An 18,734-nucleotide genomic window follows, 5' to 3' on the forward strand; every position below is an offset into this window, starting at 1 on the left:
TGTGCACAGTCTTAAAATATTAAACATGTATGCAGTTGATGAATATAACGTAGTGTCAAGAAACGGGGAAAAAACTCAAAGGTCAGAGATGGAGAATCTAAAATACCAGCAGATTCATTTTTAACTTGTTTTCTTTTGAGCTGCAGGTGGAAGGTACCAAAGAACTACAAGCAGTGACTGGAAAAAGACAAAATAATCCCATTAAATGTGTAAATTAGCTGCTAAATTAAGAAGACGTAATTTAGGAAAACATCTAGGAAGATAGATAGACTTCAATTTTCTTTATCGGGAACAATGAAAAACAGTTTAGCGACAACTCATGGCAGCGTAAAACCAATCAAGCCTCCAGGATAAATAAAATAAATAACAATTATATGGTGAACTATAACAAAAAAGAATGAATGAACACAAAGAAATTGTCCCGGTCTTTTTGAAAATAGAAAATAACTGAAAATGTTTGAGCTGAAGTCTCTTCTGATTGATTAACCCTTTGTGTTCCTCTCCGCCAGGTTCTCCACCCGCTGCAGCAGCGGTTCCTCAACCTCATCAACCAGGAGAACTTCGCTCAGATCAGCCAGGAAGAAGCCGTCAAACAGGAAATCGTCGCCACGTTAGAGGCTCTGTGCGGCATCGCCGAGGCGACGCAGATCGACAACGTGGCCTCGCTCTTCTCCTTCCTCATGGACTTCCTGTCGAGCTGCATCGGCCTCATGGAGGTGAGAGCGGAGGAGGAGTCACACGATCACATGACCTGCGCACTGCTCCTTTAAAAACCACTAATAATAATAATATAGATTAATAATTTGTAGATTAAACTCAGAGTGAACGTTTGTTGGTGTTGTTTACAGGTTTACAGCAACACGCCAGAGACAATCAACCTCATCATCGAGGTTTTTGTGGAAGTTGCTCACAAACAGATCTGCTACCTGGGAGAGGTGAGTGACACGTCCGCACTACTTCCTGTTTCAGCTGCAGCTGCACACATCTGTATGTAGACAGGGCAGAAACAAACCTGCATCTGTTTTTCATCCATACGCTACGTGATGCTCCTGACTTATTGGTTTAATTATCATCATTTGATCATTTTAATTAGATTTTTGGCTCAACTTTTACTTTATTTTCTTGAGAGACAATGTACAATATTCAGCATAAATTTAATATATTGCACCAGAAAGTGTTAATTTTTTCGGCTATTTTTCAATTTAGTTTTAGTCTTAGTCTTGTGTCAAATGCCCTTATTAGTTTTAGTCATATTTAGTCAACTTGTATTCTTTTTTGTCATATCTGTCACATGTCACATTTTAGTCGAAGAAAAGTCTTGGCGTTTTAGTTTTAGTTGACTAAAATCCAAAGTATTTTAGTCTAGTTTTAGTCAATAGTCTTTTTTAGTCTTCAAAAGCAGATTGACAGTAATGTTAATCAAAATTACATCAAATGCAAAACATCATGAATATGAAAGTCAAATAACACAAAAAGACACAAGCAACAAAAAGCGCAGCACTGTGACCTTTAATGTCACTGAATGACTGATTTCCACCACTGCTCAGGAACTGCAGCCTGAGATCACACCAATCAATAATTGCAAATGCCTAACTTCGATTATCATTGTTACTAAATGAGACAGAGGAGCAACTCTTTTTATAGTTAAGATGAATCTCCAGATATCTTTACACTAAAGTTTTCCTTCAATAGATGAGTTAAAAGTTGTGAAACTGAGTGAAAATTTGACTTAATACACACAAAAACTTCTGAAAAGTGTTATTTATTTTCCAAAAGACCAATGAAATCAGTCATTTTTGTTATTTTTTATATCATAATTGCAGGTTAAAACTGAATCTTCAGGATCTATGTTGATGACACCGTGTGAGACGTTCACTGTCGCTCTGTGTTTTCTCTCTCAGACGAAGTCGATGAAGCTGTACGAGGCCTGTCTGACGCTGCTGCAGGTTTACTCCAAGAACAACCAGTGCAGGAAGCGCAGCGACGCGGCGGCCGAGGAGGACCAGTACCAGGACCTGCTGCTCATCATGGAGCTGCTCACCAACCTGCTCTCCAAGGAGTTCATCGACTTCAGCGACACCGGTGCGTCCGCTCGACCTTTTACAGAAGTTTACAGATGTTCCTTCCTTTGTCCTTGTTTGTGTTCTCATTTTTTAATTATTTTATTTTAGACGAGGTGTTCAGAAACCAGGACCAGGGGACGCCGGCCTCCAGCAGGACGGTGTCGGCAGCGGACGTGGTTCTTTACGGCGTCAACATCGTTCTTCCTCTCATGTCTCAGGACCTGCTCAAGGTAAAAAATAAATACATAAATAACTGAACCACCTGAGGCCTGTACGGCGAAGGAGGCTCAACATAGCCAGGCTTTGTGTTCATGATGCAGCTCAACAGAACGTGACAGTTAACACGGTGCTACGACGCTGGTTATCAATTTGGTTTGTTAAGTCCAGTTCTCAGCTTAATGCTCTGTGCGCCTTCACATCAAAGGAGGCGTCAAATGATTCACTAAATGGAGCGACAACGGGCTGATTTCAGCCAAGAGGAGCAGGTTGTTTTAATGGAGAGAGTATGAGTCATACATGGGCATTTTACGGCCCGCAGGCCAGACCCGGCCCGCATGCCGTCTCAATCCGGCCCGCAAGCCGAACTGTCATTATGACCCGATTGCTTTTATTACATTGATGCGCACTAATAAGCTGTTTGAAACAGTGACAGCCCTGTTAGAACAGGAGCCTGCACATTGCAGACAGAAAGTAACCTCCTCCAGGTAGAAGACAGTGATGAACGGCTGCTCAGTCTCTTTCTCTGTCGGACACCGGAGCTCCGACGGAGCAGAGGAGAGAGAGGAGCCGCTCTGGTGCAGGTTTTCTCCACAGCGGAGTTTCTGACCACCGCGACCTCGGGACCGGGCCGGTGTTTCACAACCCTCCGTCAGCCGAATCATAACTGCTGACGGTTACAAAGCCCCATCACGGCACCTAATTATGAGCAAAAGAGCATTTTATGAGATCGCTGGGTTTTCTGACGTGATCGACCATATGACTGATTGTAGCCACGTGCGTCTGAAGCCTCCATCCACCAACGGCTACGCTTGTAATCAAATCAGTCTTTTTTTCATGTTGGTGCTGTTAGGCAGCAGCAAAGGAGTATTGTGTTTCTTCATAAATAAAAGGTTATCTCCATACAAATAGAACAGTCTCACTGAATCAGAACTGAAAAGGATCTGAGTGCTTAATTATAATATTCAGGTGTCTGTGAACATTATTAATTGGTGCAGTCATTTATGGTCAGTAAGTTTTGATAAAACAATCTGCCTTGAGTCCATATTTATATCATAATACAGCATGTTTCTTCAGTGATCTGTGATGGATATAAGTTGAAAATGCGATTACATGGATTGTGGGCTGTCAGCCTATATTGTAATGCAGTAATTTCCACCAAATATATGTAGTTATATAGGCTAATATACAATTATATATAATTCAGCAATAAATATTTGATGTTTCAATTTGATTTCGAATCGTGTGGCCCTTCACTCACTTTATCGGAGTCAGTGTGGCCCTCTGGAAAAAATAATTGCCCACCCCTGGTATGAGTGATACAAAATAGAACGATCGCAGCCTGAAGCAACAGTGTTGGCTGCAAATATGACAAGAGAGGAGGCTGCTTTTAATTTCTGACAGCTGAACATTGAGCTACTTTTAAACATGAAGCTTTATCCATTTAAACTAAATAAACTAGAACAACAAGTCTAGTAATTGATTAAAAAAAAATTCTGATACAATTTTTTTCAACTAATTATTTTTCTTTTTAAAATTATGATTAAAAACACCACAGACGATCTTAAACAACTATATTCTTTATACTTTCACTTTCTCGAATATAAATCGAGATCAAATAAAATGCAGCAAATACAAATATCTGAGCTTGCGCATCTTGATTGAGGGTCACCAGAAATTTGGTCATTTTTGGTCAAAATGTTGTCATGAGCCAAAAAAGGTTAAATAGTGAAACGGCGGCGCTTTTACAGCCGATTTTAGGATGAAACTCTGAACGTAACCTGGTGCTCAACATACCTCGCTAACCCACTAAACTCGCTTCGCAGTACAGCCCTCTGGATTAGTTTGTTTGTTTTGTTTCTTTGTGTTTTTGTGGCGTCTCCTCTGCTCTCACACTGATCCCCGTCCTCTTCCCTCCAGTTCCCGTCGCTGTGCAACCAGTACTACAAGCTCATCACCTTCATCTGTGAGATCTTCCCTGAGAAGATCCCTCAGCTGCCTGAAGATCTCTTCAAGAGCCTCATGTTCTCCCTGGAGCTCGGCATGACCTCGTATCCTCTCATATAAAAAACAACATTAATTAAAAAGACAAAAGTTGTTGTTGTTGTTGTTTGTTTTTTGTTGTGTGTGTGTGTTTTGCTCCTTAACGTGTGTGCGTCCAGGATGAGCTCAGAGATCAGTCAGCTCTGTCTGGAGGCTTTGTCTCCTCTGGCTGAACAATGCGCCAAGAACCAGGAGAAGGACACGCCGCTCTTCATCGCCACACGACACTTCCTCAAGGTGAGAGAGAGGGATGAGACAGAGAGAGGTGGAGGAGAGAGAGAGAGAGAGATGGAGGAGAGAGTGAGAGAGAGATGAAGGGATGAGAGGGGGAGAGATGGAGGGATGAGAGAGGGAGAGTGAGAGATGAGAGAGAGAGGGATGGAGGGATTCATAGAGACTGAGATGTGTGTGTGTGTGTGTGAAAGAGAGATGGATGGATAGATAGATAGATAGATAGATAGATAGATAGATAGATAGATAGATAGATAGATAACCCTGAATTGTGACTCAGCAATTGTTTTTGTTCTTTTAAATAAATCCTTTCTTCTCTCCTCTTTCCCTCCTCCTCTTCTTCCTTCTTTTCCTCCTTCTCTTCTTCTTCTTCCTCTCCCTCCTCCTCCTCCTCCTCCTCTTCCTCCTCCTCCTCCTCAGTTGGTGTTTGACATGCTGGTCCTGCAGAAACACAACACGGAGATGACGGTGGCAGCAGGAGAAGCTCTGTACACACTCGTCTGCCTGCACCAGGTCTGTGTGTGTAACTGTAACTTAATATGTAACTGTAACTTTATATATTTATATAACTGAACATTGATCAAACCGACACTGATCTGATCTCAGCCGCAGAGAAACAGGACGAACGTTAACTGAGTCCAGACGCCCTCTGGTGTCAGATCTGAACAAACGCAGCTCCTGCTTATTACAGAGCCGTTATGAACAAGAGATGCTTCAGTTGACTCTTTGAACTCATCATCATCTATAAAACCTAAAGACTTGACATTATAAGGTCTTTTATTCTCTCTTTCATCATGAAATAGTGATATATTTCTATTATAGTGAGAACAATCAGACTTCAGACAACTTTATTCATACCAGATGAGCGGTTCAGTTTAGCAGCATCACAGACCTCAGAATCTGTGATGATATATAAAGAATTTAAAAATATAAACACATATAACATGCTCGTTTTTGATCAAATTGACAATGGAAAAATAAATAGCTGCTTTTAACCCACTATGCAACCAGCTTTATAATAAGTACACACTATTAAGCATTAGTTAAGAATTAATAAATACTGAATTCTTCATTTATAACGCATGAATACTGCAACAATTAATTAGTTAATTGCACAATAATTGATTAAATTAAACTATTTTGATCATTGAATAATCGGTTTGAGTAGTTTTTTAAGAAAAAAAGTCAAAATTCTCTGATTTCAGCTTCTTAAATGTGAATATTTCTGGTTTCTTTGTTCCTTTATGACAATAAACTGAGTATCTCTTTGGTTTGTGGACAAAACAAGAGATTTGAGGACGTCATCTTGTGGTTTGGGAAACACTGATTGATATTTTTCAACATTTGTTTGACAAAACAACTACTAGATTAATCGTTTAAATAATCAACAGATTCATCGATAATGAGAATAATCGTTAGTTGCAGCCCTAATACTCATTAGTATGTAGTTTATAAATACAGTTAGTGCTTATCAATGATGAGTAAAACATTTTAACTGTGTTTATAAACTACATACTAATGAGTATTCATGTGTTATAAATGATGAATTCAGTATTTAAAGCTTAACTAATGCTTAATAGTTTGCACTTATGATAAAGTGTTACCGTGCTGTAAATAAAGTTTATTATTATATATTATCATCATATTAAAGGTGTTTATTAACCATTAATCATGAGTTTATCTGACCCGTGTGTCTCCTCCGTCAGGCCGAGTACTCGGAGCTGGTGGAGACGCTGCTGTCCTCTCAGCGAGACGCCGTCATCTACCAGCGGCTGGCCGACGCCTTCAACAAGCTGACGGCGAGCAGCACGCCGCCGACCATGGACCGCAAGCAGAAGGTCGCCTTCCTCAAGAGCCTGGAGGAGTTCGTGGCCAACGTGGGCGGACTGCTCTGCGTCAAATAACAGCCACCGACCGACCGACCACGACCACGACCACCACGATGCCACAACAAGGCTCCATTTGTTCTTGAAAAGCAAACCAATCGAAGACTCGGCCGCTCCCCCCCCCCTCGACCCCTCCCCTTCCTTCCTCGCCAACCTGACTTCGCCCCTATGAACTATGGGTAGAGACGACGAGGACGAGTCTGTCTCTCTGCTCCCGCTGGGGAAGATTCATCTCATGGCTGAATGTCGACCTCGACGGGTTTTGTTCGACTTCTTCGTTTTGTTTCTCCTCCGGCCCAACGAGAGGCGGAGCAGCCCCCCTCCTCATGTGCCTGGAGGCCACACACACACACACACACACACACACACACACACAGAGAGAGAGACACAGACACACACACACACCGACAGACAGGGTAAAACAGTTTGCTGTTATTGAAATGAAGCGAAGACATTTTTCCAGTGTGAGGGTTTATAGATGAAGGTGTCACAACGGGTCCTTGGCAACACACACACACACACACACACACACACACACACACACACACACACACACACACACACACACACACACACACACACACACACACACACACACACACACACACACGTCGCCCCAATCCTTCCCAGAGTGCCTTTGTTTTGTTGATTGTTCTGTGTGTGTGTGTATGTGTGTCATACATCCACTGACAACACACCTCGACTGTGCCTGCCATTCGCCAAAACAAAACACACACACACACAAAAAAAACATGCACATGCATACACACACACACACACACACATTTAGCACGTATGTTGCCATGACAACAAAGGTATGACTACAGCCTCACACGGCACAGGAGGGCGTTTGTTCGTTCGTTCGTTTGTTCATTGTTCGTCGTTTGTTCGTTTGATTGTTGGCGATGACAGAAAAACCAAAATCTGATTTGCATTTCACTAAAGGGTGTAAATATATATACATAAAATTAAATATATATATATATTATAAATATATATATAAAATGTTTTCAGAGCAGAAACCATGAGAAATGTTTGTTCAAAGACACAAAAACAGAGAAAAAGAAGAGAAAACAGACTGAAATGTTTTTATACGCCCGTTGTCGTCGACGGCAGGAAGAAGAGCCGCACGACTTCAACACGTCTGAGTTTCAGGCCCAAGACGGAGTTTGACTCTTTTGGACGCCGACGCCGCCGTTGCCGCCGTTGCCGTCGCCGCAGCAACCTCCTCCTGGACAGACGAAGGCCTGGTCAGAGCGACCGGCCTCTAAACTTTAGCAGAGTTAATTTCACTAGTTGTGTTTTTTTTTTTTTTTTTTCTTTCTTTTTCTACAACAGCAGCAGCAGCACATCCACCACATCACTCTTCAGCACACACTGGATCCACACAGAGACTGTTGGAGTTGAAGGACGAGCAATAACAAACCAAATATATATAAAAAAAAAAAAAAAAAAAGGAGCAGAGCCACTTGTTGATGCATTATTATTATTATTATTTTATTATGTTGGAGACAGATTCCTCCTCCTGGTTCACAGCACTATTATCCTGGTTATTGTAGAGCGGCTGTTTTTGTTAATGAAGTGTAAAAGTGTACATAAACTTATTGTATAAAATGTTCTGGCCTCTGCATTTTTCCTTAACATGTGTCTCGTCTGTTTGTAATGTCTTTTGTCTACTTTAGTAATGAATAAAGTTATTGATTATACTTTTCATCGCACAGTGTTAGGACTAGTCACTGTCTGCACCAGTGACACCAAGAAGAACACGCACACAAATGAAGTCGGTTTGTTGTGAAGTTTCCTCTGTGTCGGTGTGTTTATATCTGTGTGGAAGAGGATTCATTAATTAATTAATTTTGGTATGACTCAAAAATGAATTTTAGTATTTAGTTTGGATCAACAGAGAAAATCAAACTGTAGAGTTTGAGACCAAAGTTTTCCACAGCTTCAGTGTTAACCCTTATTACCTACAGTTTTTATGCTTTACAATATATGATATGTGTTTTACAGCCCACAGGGAGCTCATAATTTATTATGTATAGTTATATATGTCGATAAGATAATTACATTTAATACTAACTATATATATACTAATTCCATCTCAGACACTGGGATGCAAACGAACGTTAATATTAGATTTCCATTGGGGATGTTGAGTACGTTTTAATACATAAAATCTGTATTTGCGGATGAAAATGAGGTCAATGGGGTGAGTGAAACTTGGGTGTATTTCCCTAGTTTCATTGGACATATAGGCTAATATAGAATCTATATTGTAAATACCAAATGTTATTACAAGTCAGTAATCATGTATTGGAAATACTTTTTATTCAGTATGAATTTTTATTTAGTCCCAGAGAAACTTTCCATAAGTGACATGAATTTTATAATTCATGATGATTATATTTAAATGTTTATTCATTCATCATGTAAGAAAGAAAGAAAATTAAAGTAGTCTATTTATCCCAGAAAAGTTAATATTTTTAGTGAGTAACGTTTTGATTTTAGGAAAAAAATTATTTCCTTATTTTTAATAATCAGATTTTATTTTATTTTCAGAATATTTATCTTCATTAATTAATTTGTTTGTAGACACTTGGAGTGTTTTGTTCCTCTGCGAGAGCCGTAAACTTTCTGTCCCTACGCCATCACCCCGCGACTTATCACATGGTAACACAACAACCATGAACAGCTGACAGCTGCCCAGTGAAACTGCGTCGCCACGCGGCCGCCATCTTGGCTCAGTCTGCTCTCTCCCTCAGAGCATTGAATCCTCTGCTGCATGATGTTCTACTCGCTCAGTTTCTGACCGATTTTCAAACAGGTTTGGTTTGTTATGAATTGTCAGGAATGTGGTTATGATACTGCATACTGAAAATCAAGAATAATTTTAATTATATACTTTTCTTTTCTATGACAGTAACATTATGCAATTAGCAAAAGTAGGTAATATCTATTCATGGACCAAATTTCACAGATTTATGAATAGTTTTTTTGGGGGGGGGGCAGATGACTGGATCACCATCCGCTGCAGCCAGAGTCTGACCCAACATGGCGGCCTGTGAGTTGCGTCTGCCTGTAGTCTGGTGTAGTCTGACCCTCCTCCTCCTCGGTGAAGACAACATGTCACTGAGCGAAGCCGGTAGGTTTGTTCCCCTTTCTCACCAAATTAATCAATGAAGACTTCGATGACAGCAGCAGCGGGTCACGTGTTTTATTGAGTGTCGATGCCCGATGATGATGATGTTGTTTTCGTTGCTGCTGCTGCTGCTGTTGTTGTTGTTGTTGTTGTATCTGTACAGTACGCACGTGTGAGCAGAATAAATGATCAAACAACCAAGCTGCAACAATAACAGGGTCATCAACAGTGTTGGAGGAGGAGGAAGGAGGTCTCAGATGAAGTTAAAGTACAAATAATAAAACAAATTTAATATGCAGCAGCACAGGAACATTGTGAGAGAAAAACACTAAAACTATGAGAATAAAATCCTAATTTGTGGATATTATAGTGGTATATAGCCTATTACACGTTTATGGATATTTATGTAGCATATATGCAGTATATATCCTATATGTTTTATATAGTTTTTATGTATGTAGTATGGATATTTATATATTATATAGAAACCATGATGTGTTAGAAAGGGATGGGATTTTTTTTTTTTCAAGTGCACACTTATTCCTACTCCTTTTTCGAACGTGTGTATATATTAGTTAGTATGATTTGATGAAACTTATATTTTTAACAATATATATTTTTAAATTTAGACACATAAGACATACGTTCATTCATTCAATTTTATGGGAGTGGAGTCGTTTTATTGTGAGAATTCAAGATGTTCAGAGAAAACAAATATAATTGTAAGAAACATTACAAACTAATGAAGTAATCTGTGTATGAATGTGAGTCTGTTCTGTTGTTAGATCATATTTTTTGTGATGATGATGATGATGATGATGATGATGATGATGATGATGATAATCATGATGAATTACGAGGCAGAAGCTGAAATTTCTCCTTATTTGTGACACTTTCCCTCTAAAACTTTATTCTCACAATGCTGTGACGTTTTCCTGACACGTCATGCTTTTACTTTGAAAGTTACAACTTTATTCTCGTTACATTATTAGTTTATTATTTATAAATAAAGTATTATAATTATTATAGACTTATCAATTAAAGAATCCCTGAAAAAGAAGTGAAAGTTTTTTTTATGCCACTGTAGTTAATCATGAATATAAAATGAGATATTACCATCATCAGTGAAAATAGTGTCTTTCTTCTTTTCCTTTATTTTCAGGTTTTCTGCAGCTTCTTCCTCTCTAAAGCACCTGCTCTCCTCCTCCTCATCATCATCCTCCTCTTCCTCTCCTCCATCAGTCATGAGTGACAGTGACGATGACGTTCCCGAGCTGTCCACTCACACTCTCGCTGCTCTGCTGGAGTTTTACAACGAGACCGGGACGGGTCCAGATCAGACCGGGACTCCGTCAGACCAGTTTGCTGTGGGGGCGGTGGAGGAGGACTGGGTGAGTCCACGACATCATGTTCAGTGGTGACGGAGAAAAACAGGAGGATATGTTAAAGGGATAGTTCAACATTTTGGCAAATTGGCCCATTGCCATAATCCCTATAGTCATAGCAGTAGGTTCGTTACCTTTAATTGTCGGTGCAAGCTATTTTTAGAACGGCGGAGCAGAGCCATGAGCTGCTCAGAGCTACGCTACGGAGGCTCATGGGATTTCTTGGTTTCCCTCATCAAACTCATCAAATACACAATCCAACAACTCCAAAACGCTCTGGTGGACAAGTTGTGACCTGCACATTCACCACGCTATGAGATAATAACAGAACGTTACCAGACAGAGTTGTTTTAGAGGTGAATTCATGCTAAACCACTAATGCACGTTCCCGTCTGGAACAGTTTTTCAGCAAGCAGTCTCTGCATTTGCCTCTAAAACAACTCTGTCTGGTAACGTTCTGTTATTATCTCATAGCGTGGTGAATGCGCAGGTCACAACTTGTCCACCAGAGCGTTTTGGAGTTGTTGGATTGTGTATTTGATGAGTTTGATGAGGGAAACCAAGAAATCCCATTAGCCTCCGTAGCGTAGCTCTGAGTAGCTCGCGGCTCTGCTCCGCCGTTCTAAAAATAGCTTGCACCGACAATTAAAGGTAACGAACCTACTGCTATGACTATAGGGATTATGGCAATGGGCCAATTTGCCAAAATGTTGAACTAACCCTTTAATGTCTAGTGTGTGTGTGTGTGTGTGTGTGTGTGTGTGTGTGTGTGTGTGTGTGTGTGTGTGTGTGTGTGTGTTCACCAGGGTATGAGTCAGTTCTGGTACACTGATGAAACAGCGACTCAGTTGGCAGAGGAGGTCGTACGAGAAGCCGGAGAAGGAGGCAGGTAAGAACACTGACACAAAACATAAAACTACAACAAAACCTACATCTAACGACATAGAAATAGATCAAAACATATAATCAGTATGTGCACCATCAATTCATATCATAACTCAAATAAATAAACTCACTCTATAGCAACCCCCCCAAAAAAAACATTAAACTATATTACTGTAAATCTTCATCCCAAGTTTTTGTTATTGCCAAAACTTCCCATCTTTCACACACACCTGTAACTTCAGGGTGTGGGAACCTTGAATGCTGAGTTTTCTCTTCTTTGTGTAATCTGTGTAACTTTGAAAACATCAAACTTAATTCAAAGACTTTTTCATTTTTCTACAAATACAAATCATCTTTACAAACAACATTTATTTGAAGGTTGTTTTTTTTCTCATGGCCAGTAAAGACGACATCTTTTTTTTTAATGCAAATGTCTCTCTGTCACTAACTCACTTTAGTTTATGTAGAATAGAATAGAACAACATGCACCGATAATTAAAGGTAACAAACCTACTGTTATGATTATAGGGATTATGGCGATGTGCAAATTTGCCAAAATGTTTAACTATCCCTTTAAAGGAGAATTCCGGTCATTTTTGACCCCTAAATCGTTGTCCTGATGGTCACCCAGTGTTGGGGGGAGCAAAAAACGCGACTAAAATTGATGCAGGCAAACCGGAGTTACACCATGGCTAGACAGCGCTAGCGATAGCGACAACGCTAAAGTATGAGGGCAATTTTTTCAACCACAACAAACACTCAAACAATCAAATATCTATGGTACATGACTGGAATCCTTAGAGACACCACTGAACTCATAAACTGTACAGTATAAACAGTATAAACTTTGTGTTTTTGCATGTAGTCACTCACCTCAAACAGCCGAACTCTGAAACATCCTGGAAAGACACAGGGTTTCCCGCAGCGCTTTCCTGTTAAGGCGGCCGCCTTAACAACAAAGAGCTGCCGCCTAAACTAACGTCTTAAAAAAATTAAAATGTAGCGATATTCGCCGCCGCCGCGCGCCCCCCCGTCGGACGAGCGCCTTCATTCATCTCCGCATCTTCTCACACACATACACACCACAGAGAAGCGCGCATGCATAACAGCAGCGCGCGTGGTGACCGCGAATACGGCACGGCGCACCGAACCCCCCCCCCCCCCCCCCCGGACGATCGATCGATCCGCTCGCGCGCGCACATGCATCAATTTTAGTCGGGTTTTTTGCTCCCCACAACACTGGGTGACCATCGGGACAACAATTTAGGGGTCAAAAATGACCGGAATTCTCCTTTAAGGTGTAACTGTGTGTGTCCTCCTCAGGGTGGCCTGTGTCAGCGCCCCCAGTGTTTACCAGAAGCTGAAGCAGGCCGTGGTGTCCGGGTCGGACCGGGTGTCGGCCGTGGTTCTGGAGTTCGACCGCCGCTTCGCCGCCTACGGAGACGAGTTCGTCTTCTACGACTACAACGAGCCGCTGGCGCTCCCGGCCGCCGTGGCGCCGCAGAGCTTCGACCTGGTGCTGGCCGACCCGCCATACCTGTCTGAGGAGTGTCTGAGGAAGGTGGCGCGGACCGTCACGTACCTGAGCAAAGGCAAAGTGCTGCTGTGCACAGGTGAGTAAGGGAGGGGGCGGGGCCACGCAGAGAGTCTGACCAATCACAGAGCAGCAACATGTAGAGATGACATGCAGGCTGTACATATTGTAGCCATAGGGATATATATAAGTTATTTTCTCATTAGTATCATTGTTTTTCTTTTTGGGCAGAGGGAGGGAAGTTGTTTAGTTACTTGAAAGATGTAACAAATTATTTTGGACGAATGTTGTACCAAGTTCAAATATCAATAAACAAACATGTAGGCTACTTTTTTTAATGTATTATTGCTTTATTAACAATAGAAGACCCGTGCTATTTTAACCAGGGGTAATATAAGTAGCTATATAGATGAAAGAGTAGGGGAAAAAGACAAATAAATAATCAATGTACATTTTGATTAAAGCAGAAGTAAGTGGTCCGGTCGTTTTCGCTAATGCTGCGTTCCAGGCAGGCTTTTGAAATCGTAAATTACAGCTTCAAGTCACAACTTACGACTTTGTAGCGTTCCAGGCAACCCACTCGTGTTTTTCCGACCTGTTTTACCGGTGAAAGTCACTATAACGGCCACTCGTAACTTCCGACCGGTGAACTCGTACCAGATCGAACTGGTACGACTTCACGGTCGGAAAAATACGAGTTTCCTTGAACGCACCATAACAGTCCTCGTCCCTACGTCACCACATTCACGGCGTCCCTTGGCTGCACACACAGCCCTGCATGCCGTTCTCTCTCCTCATTGGATAAAAACTGTAGGATACGATAAATGTTTTCTCCTCGGCTCAGAGCAGAGCAGAGTGACTGACAGACCCGTGTTTCGGTCCAAACACTCTATGTAAGTGATTGCTGTCGGAAGATATAACTATTTAAGACTTATATTAACACAAATATATCACTTACTTCTGCTTTAAATAAAAATTTGACCAAAATAGAGTTTGTTTTCAATGCCATTTGGTTTTCCAGTCCATCAATAGTGGGGCTATCGGGCGTATTGATACAGTTCGTGCAAAAAGCATGTGAAACTTGGTTTGGAGTCCAACAACACCACCTAATGTGGTGTTTAGTGTCTTTCTTGACTCTTCTGTCCACTCTTCTGTGTTTTTTTTTGCTTGTGGAAATTTTATTTTGTCGTAGTGTGTTTGCCCTCTTCAGCCATCGTACAGAACTACAAATTAATTGATTAATTTCATCTTCTTTTTTTTGTCTTTTTTGATCAATTACATAACAAGTCATTGGAGAAAAAGGTGCAGAATCTTGTGCTAAGTGTTTTTCAGCCACCAGGGGGCGATCCAGATGTTTTTTAGTGTCACTCCATCTTTCTACACAGAAAGTGATTATTGATTTATTTATATGACACAAGCAAATAAGAAGTTCTGTGTTAAATAGATGTAAAGATAATTCCTCCAATGTCTCGTCTGCAGGAGCCATCATGGAGCCTCTGGCCTCGGAGCTGCTCGGCGTCACAAAGTGCAGCTTTCTGCCCCAACACAACAGAAACTTGTCCAATGAGTTTCGCTGTTTTGTCAACTACCCGTCTGGTCTGTTGTCCTGCTGAGAGCGAGGACGTCACGTCACGCAGGTTAATGCTCAACAACCGTGGGGAGAAAAAAACAACTGAAGTTACAAATGAACTTATTGACTCAAAGACAGACGAGGAACATGGAAACCTGCATGTTTTTTCAGTCATGGAGAACGACCTGAGATCCGTTTTGGTTTGTCGAGTCCTGTAACTCTAAAAGTTCAGAGCTTCGTCTCCTCTGATTTTCGCTGTTCTCTGTGTTAATTTAATATCTCAGTGTTGCAAACTTTATGGAGATGTCACCTCAGGAAAAAGCGCTTCACTGTTTCTGACATTTTATTTATTATTTTATAGACAAAACAAAAGGGATTGAAGGAGAATCCAGATCGGTTTATTCACTGTGTGGACGACACACATACTTCAGGTTATTCCCAACTTGTTACAATCACATATGATAATAAGAACATTTTAAATTATCGTCACCACTAAGTGGAACAACCAACAGGAAGCGAATGAGAGTGAGAGGAGACATGTTGATGAGTGTGTGGCCAAAGAAAACAGGAAAATGAAGATTAACAGCTTCTCATCCAACATGTTTAATTTCATTTCTCAAGAAAAAAGATGGAAAATAAATTTTAATTATAGCTGCTGCGCAGCGATGGGTCGGGTCCGGGATACTTTTGGGCAAATTTAGGCAATTCTGAGCAACAAACAGGAGAATAGGAAGACAAGACAGTTGACCTTATAATGTTCAAATTGCATCAGTTGAGGATTGAACCCACAACCTCGGGAACCAAAGACCTTTGTCTATCGCACTGAGCTAATTGACAAGTGATAGTTCCATAGTGGCTTCACAAGTTGAGTAAGCCATTCACTGTCGTGTAGGCAGATTTGAAACCACAGTTTTTGAGGTAAAATAATGATATGTATTTGTCAAACATCTACTATGAGTCTAAGATGTTAGGAGCCTTCGCACATGGTCCAGTCCAAGCTATTTGGATTTTTAAATTTAGAGGATTACTGTGATGCCACCATTAGGACAATTGTCTTGTGTTTCGTGTTGAGGACAACTGACATTTTGATCTGTCATCATCATCACCCTTGCTGGGTCTCGAACCCACAACCTCTGACACCAAGAATCAGCTCCTAACTCACTGAGCTAATTAGCTGGTAGTGAGACCTGCTGTGTAGCTTCAATTATCCACTCAGGTGAGCCAGTGCCCGGGCAGCTGTTGTGATGAAATGGTCAAAATGTCAGAAATTCAGTCATCTAAACAAAAATCTGATAATACATAAATTGCATCTTGACAGCATGGAAATGTTGGTGATTTGTTTTTAATGATAAGTGTTTTGCTTCATAAGAGAAAATATGATGTTTATAAATTCCACTCTCACATTGACTGCAGTTGTTCCCATGAGAGCAGAATTCAAAATGTTCTCAAAAATTCAGTTTTTGAATTAAAATTCTGATATTTGCCAAACTTCATCAACCATGACTCCAGAATATTCTCATTTTTTTTCAGGAAGTTTTAAAATGTATTTAGCAAGAATTTGATGGTATATGTTTACAGTACTGTTTACAGTCAAACGTTTTTATGCACTGTAGGCTCAATTTTTGCTTAATCAAAAATCCGAGAAACAAGTTTTGTGAAGGACGGTCTGGAGATGCTCTGTAGCAAGTTTGGTGTCAATTGAGCAAAAATTGTGGGAGGAGATACATTTTAAAAGTTTTACAGTTATTGAAAAAACAGAGTGATGGACTTCATAATTTGTAATGAGTTTAAGTGGACAAAAGTTTCAGCAGTATTGAGGCTACATTGTGGTGAAGTTTCAACACTGTAGCATCTACCGTTGGTTTGGTAGGAATTTTTAAAGTTTTTAAATTTAAACGCTTATTGTGCCCCCCCTAGGAGGGGGGGGGCACATGTCCTTGGAGTTGAGTGAATCTGGCATGGGACTGAACCTTTGTGCAAAGTTTGGTGAGTTTTCGCCCATGGGAAGTATGACTTCCTTGGAAGAAGAAAGAAAGAAAGAAAGAAAGAAGAAGAAGAAGAAAGAATTCCTAGGAATACAATAGTGTCCTGGCAGCTTAGCTGCCCCCGGACCCTAATAATTAGCTGCCCGGACCCTAAAAATGAAAAGATAACAGTGAATGTTTCTTTCTTTCTTGTTCCCTTTAAAACTTTGAATTCTTTGTTCATTGTCAAACTAACGGCTTAGATTAGGGACAAAATATTATTATATCATATCATTTTGTCGGCCAGAGAAATTATTATTAATTAAGTGGCTTCAGATTTCTTGTTCACGAAGCGATAAACTAAGCCCAGTTTAGGTAAAAGTTCCTGTTTGAATTGAAATAATTATTCATTTAATAGAACAAAAAGAATCAACTGTTTTTTGTTTTAAATAATGAAATAAGGTTCAGGAAAAAGTGTTGTGTGTCTTTTTCTGGAGCACAATGTTGACATTTAATCACAACATCAGAAATATTTGAATAGAACTCAAAACAAAATGTCCCTCTAAAATCTTCTGTTTTCTTTAGTTGTTCAGATTATGTCATATTTTAGTTTCAGTTCATCAAACAATAGTTTGACTGTCATTTAGTTTTCTACATTGTCTGCTGCAGCTTCAGTTTCCTCCTGGTGCAGTTCTTGTTTTACACCAGTAGGTGGCAGCATCGATGAGCTCATTGATACTAATCAGGAATTCAATTCCAACTGGTCAACATGTGTTTGATTTTTTTTTAAAGGTTTGGTCCAAACAGTTTATTAATGATGTTCTCATTTATCTCCAGAGGGAACCGGTCTTAACAGTATAACTGCAGCTGCTTCAGGTTTAATGAGGTTTAATTGTCCGTGGAAGCTATTTTTAGAACAGCGGAGCAGAGCCGCGAGCTGCTCAGAGCTACGCTACACTTCTTGGTTTCCCTCATCAAACTCATCAAATACACAATCCAACAACTCCAAAACGCTCTGGTGGACAAGTTGTGACCTGCACATTCACCACACTATGAGATAATAACAGAACGTTATGAGACAGAGTTGTTTTAGAGGTAAATTCATGCAAAACCGCTGATGCGTGTTCCTGTCGGGGACAGTTTTTCATCCATCAGTCTCTGTATTTGCCTCAAAAACAACTCTGTCTCGTAACGTTCTGTTATTATCTCATAGCATGGTGAATGTGCAGGTCACAACTTGTCCACCAGAGCGTTTTGGAGTTGTTGGATTGTGTATTTGATGAGTTTGATGAGGGAAACCAATAAATCCCATGAGCCCCCATAGCGTAGTTCTGAACAGCTCACGGCTCTGCTCCGCCGTTCTAAAAATAGCTTGTACCGACAATTAAAGGTAACGAACCTACTGCTATGACTATAGGGATTATGGCAATGGGCCAATTTGCTACTTCTGTCTCTGAGGAAACAGGTGAAGTTTGACCCCACAGAGGTCAAAGTCAAACATGTCTTTGGCTGAACAGGTACAGGCCTCTTCACCTGAGCCTCCTCCTCCTGTCTCTTTAGACTTCTTCTTCCTCTTCTTTCCAGTCAACAGAGCAGATTCAGTTTTCTGTCAGTTGGTGTTTTACATTTCATCAGGTGGTCTCAGCTTGTGTCTGTTCACACTGAGCTCTGAAACAACAGGATCAAGTTACTGTAAATGTCTCCGTTTGTTTCCAGATGTGATTCAAAAACCCTCCATGCATCATCCAGATGTTCATTGGGGTTTCTACTCTGCTGCAGGTAGCTACATCGTTACATTACTCAGCTGCTCCTCCTCCC

At 40.6% G+C, this 18,734-nt stretch overlaps 2 protein-coding genes across 2 annotated transcripts in view; both read left to right on the top strand.

The window, feature by feature from the left end:
* Positions 1–6,699, top strand: part of xpo4 (exportin 4) — a gene marked incomplete at its 5' end in the record, with an annotated part of 79,877 nt that extends 73,178 nt beyond the window's left edge. Inside the window, 8 exons of the mRNA XM_083997150.1 lie at positions 510–716; positions 849–935; positions 1,902–2,082; positions 2,172–2,293; positions 4,200–4,330; positions 4,442–4,559; positions 4,974–5,066; positions 6,260–6,699. Of these exons, the coding sequence (XP_083853276.1) occupies positions 510–716; positions 849–935; positions 1,902–2,082; positions 2,172–2,293; positions 4,200–4,330; positions 4,442–4,559; positions 4,974–5,066; positions 6,260–6,457 (1,137 nt within the window). The 3' untranslated portion in view covers positions 6,458–6,699. The remainder of the gene's footprint in view (positions 1–509; positions 717–848; positions 936–1,901; positions 2,083–2,171; positions 2,294–4,199; positions 4,331–4,441; positions 4,560–4,973; positions 5,067–6,259) is intronic.
* Positions 6,700–10,735: 4,036 nt separating this feature from the next.
* Positions 10,736–15,123, top strand: eef1akmt1 (EEF1A lysine methyltransferase 1). Its single transcript, XM_083997272.1, has 4 exons — positions 10,736–10,969; positions 11,770–11,852; positions 13,172–13,461; positions 14,862–15,123. Exons 1-4 carry the CDS (start codon positions 10,823–10,825, stop codon positions 14,993–14,995), a joined length of 654 nt encoding a protein of 217 aa, XP_083853398.1. The 5' UTR covers positions 10,736–10,822; the 3' UTR covers positions 14,996–15,123.
* The last annotated feature ends 3,611 nt before the right edge of the window (positions 15,124–18,734 follow it).

The sequence above is a fragment of the Trachurus trachurus genome, assembly GCF_905171665.1.
Source record: "Trachurus trachurus genome assembly, chromosome: 21".
NCBI classification, from domain to species: Eukaryota; Metazoa; Chordata; class Actinopteri; order Carangiformes; family Carangidae; genus Trachurus; species Trachurus trachurus.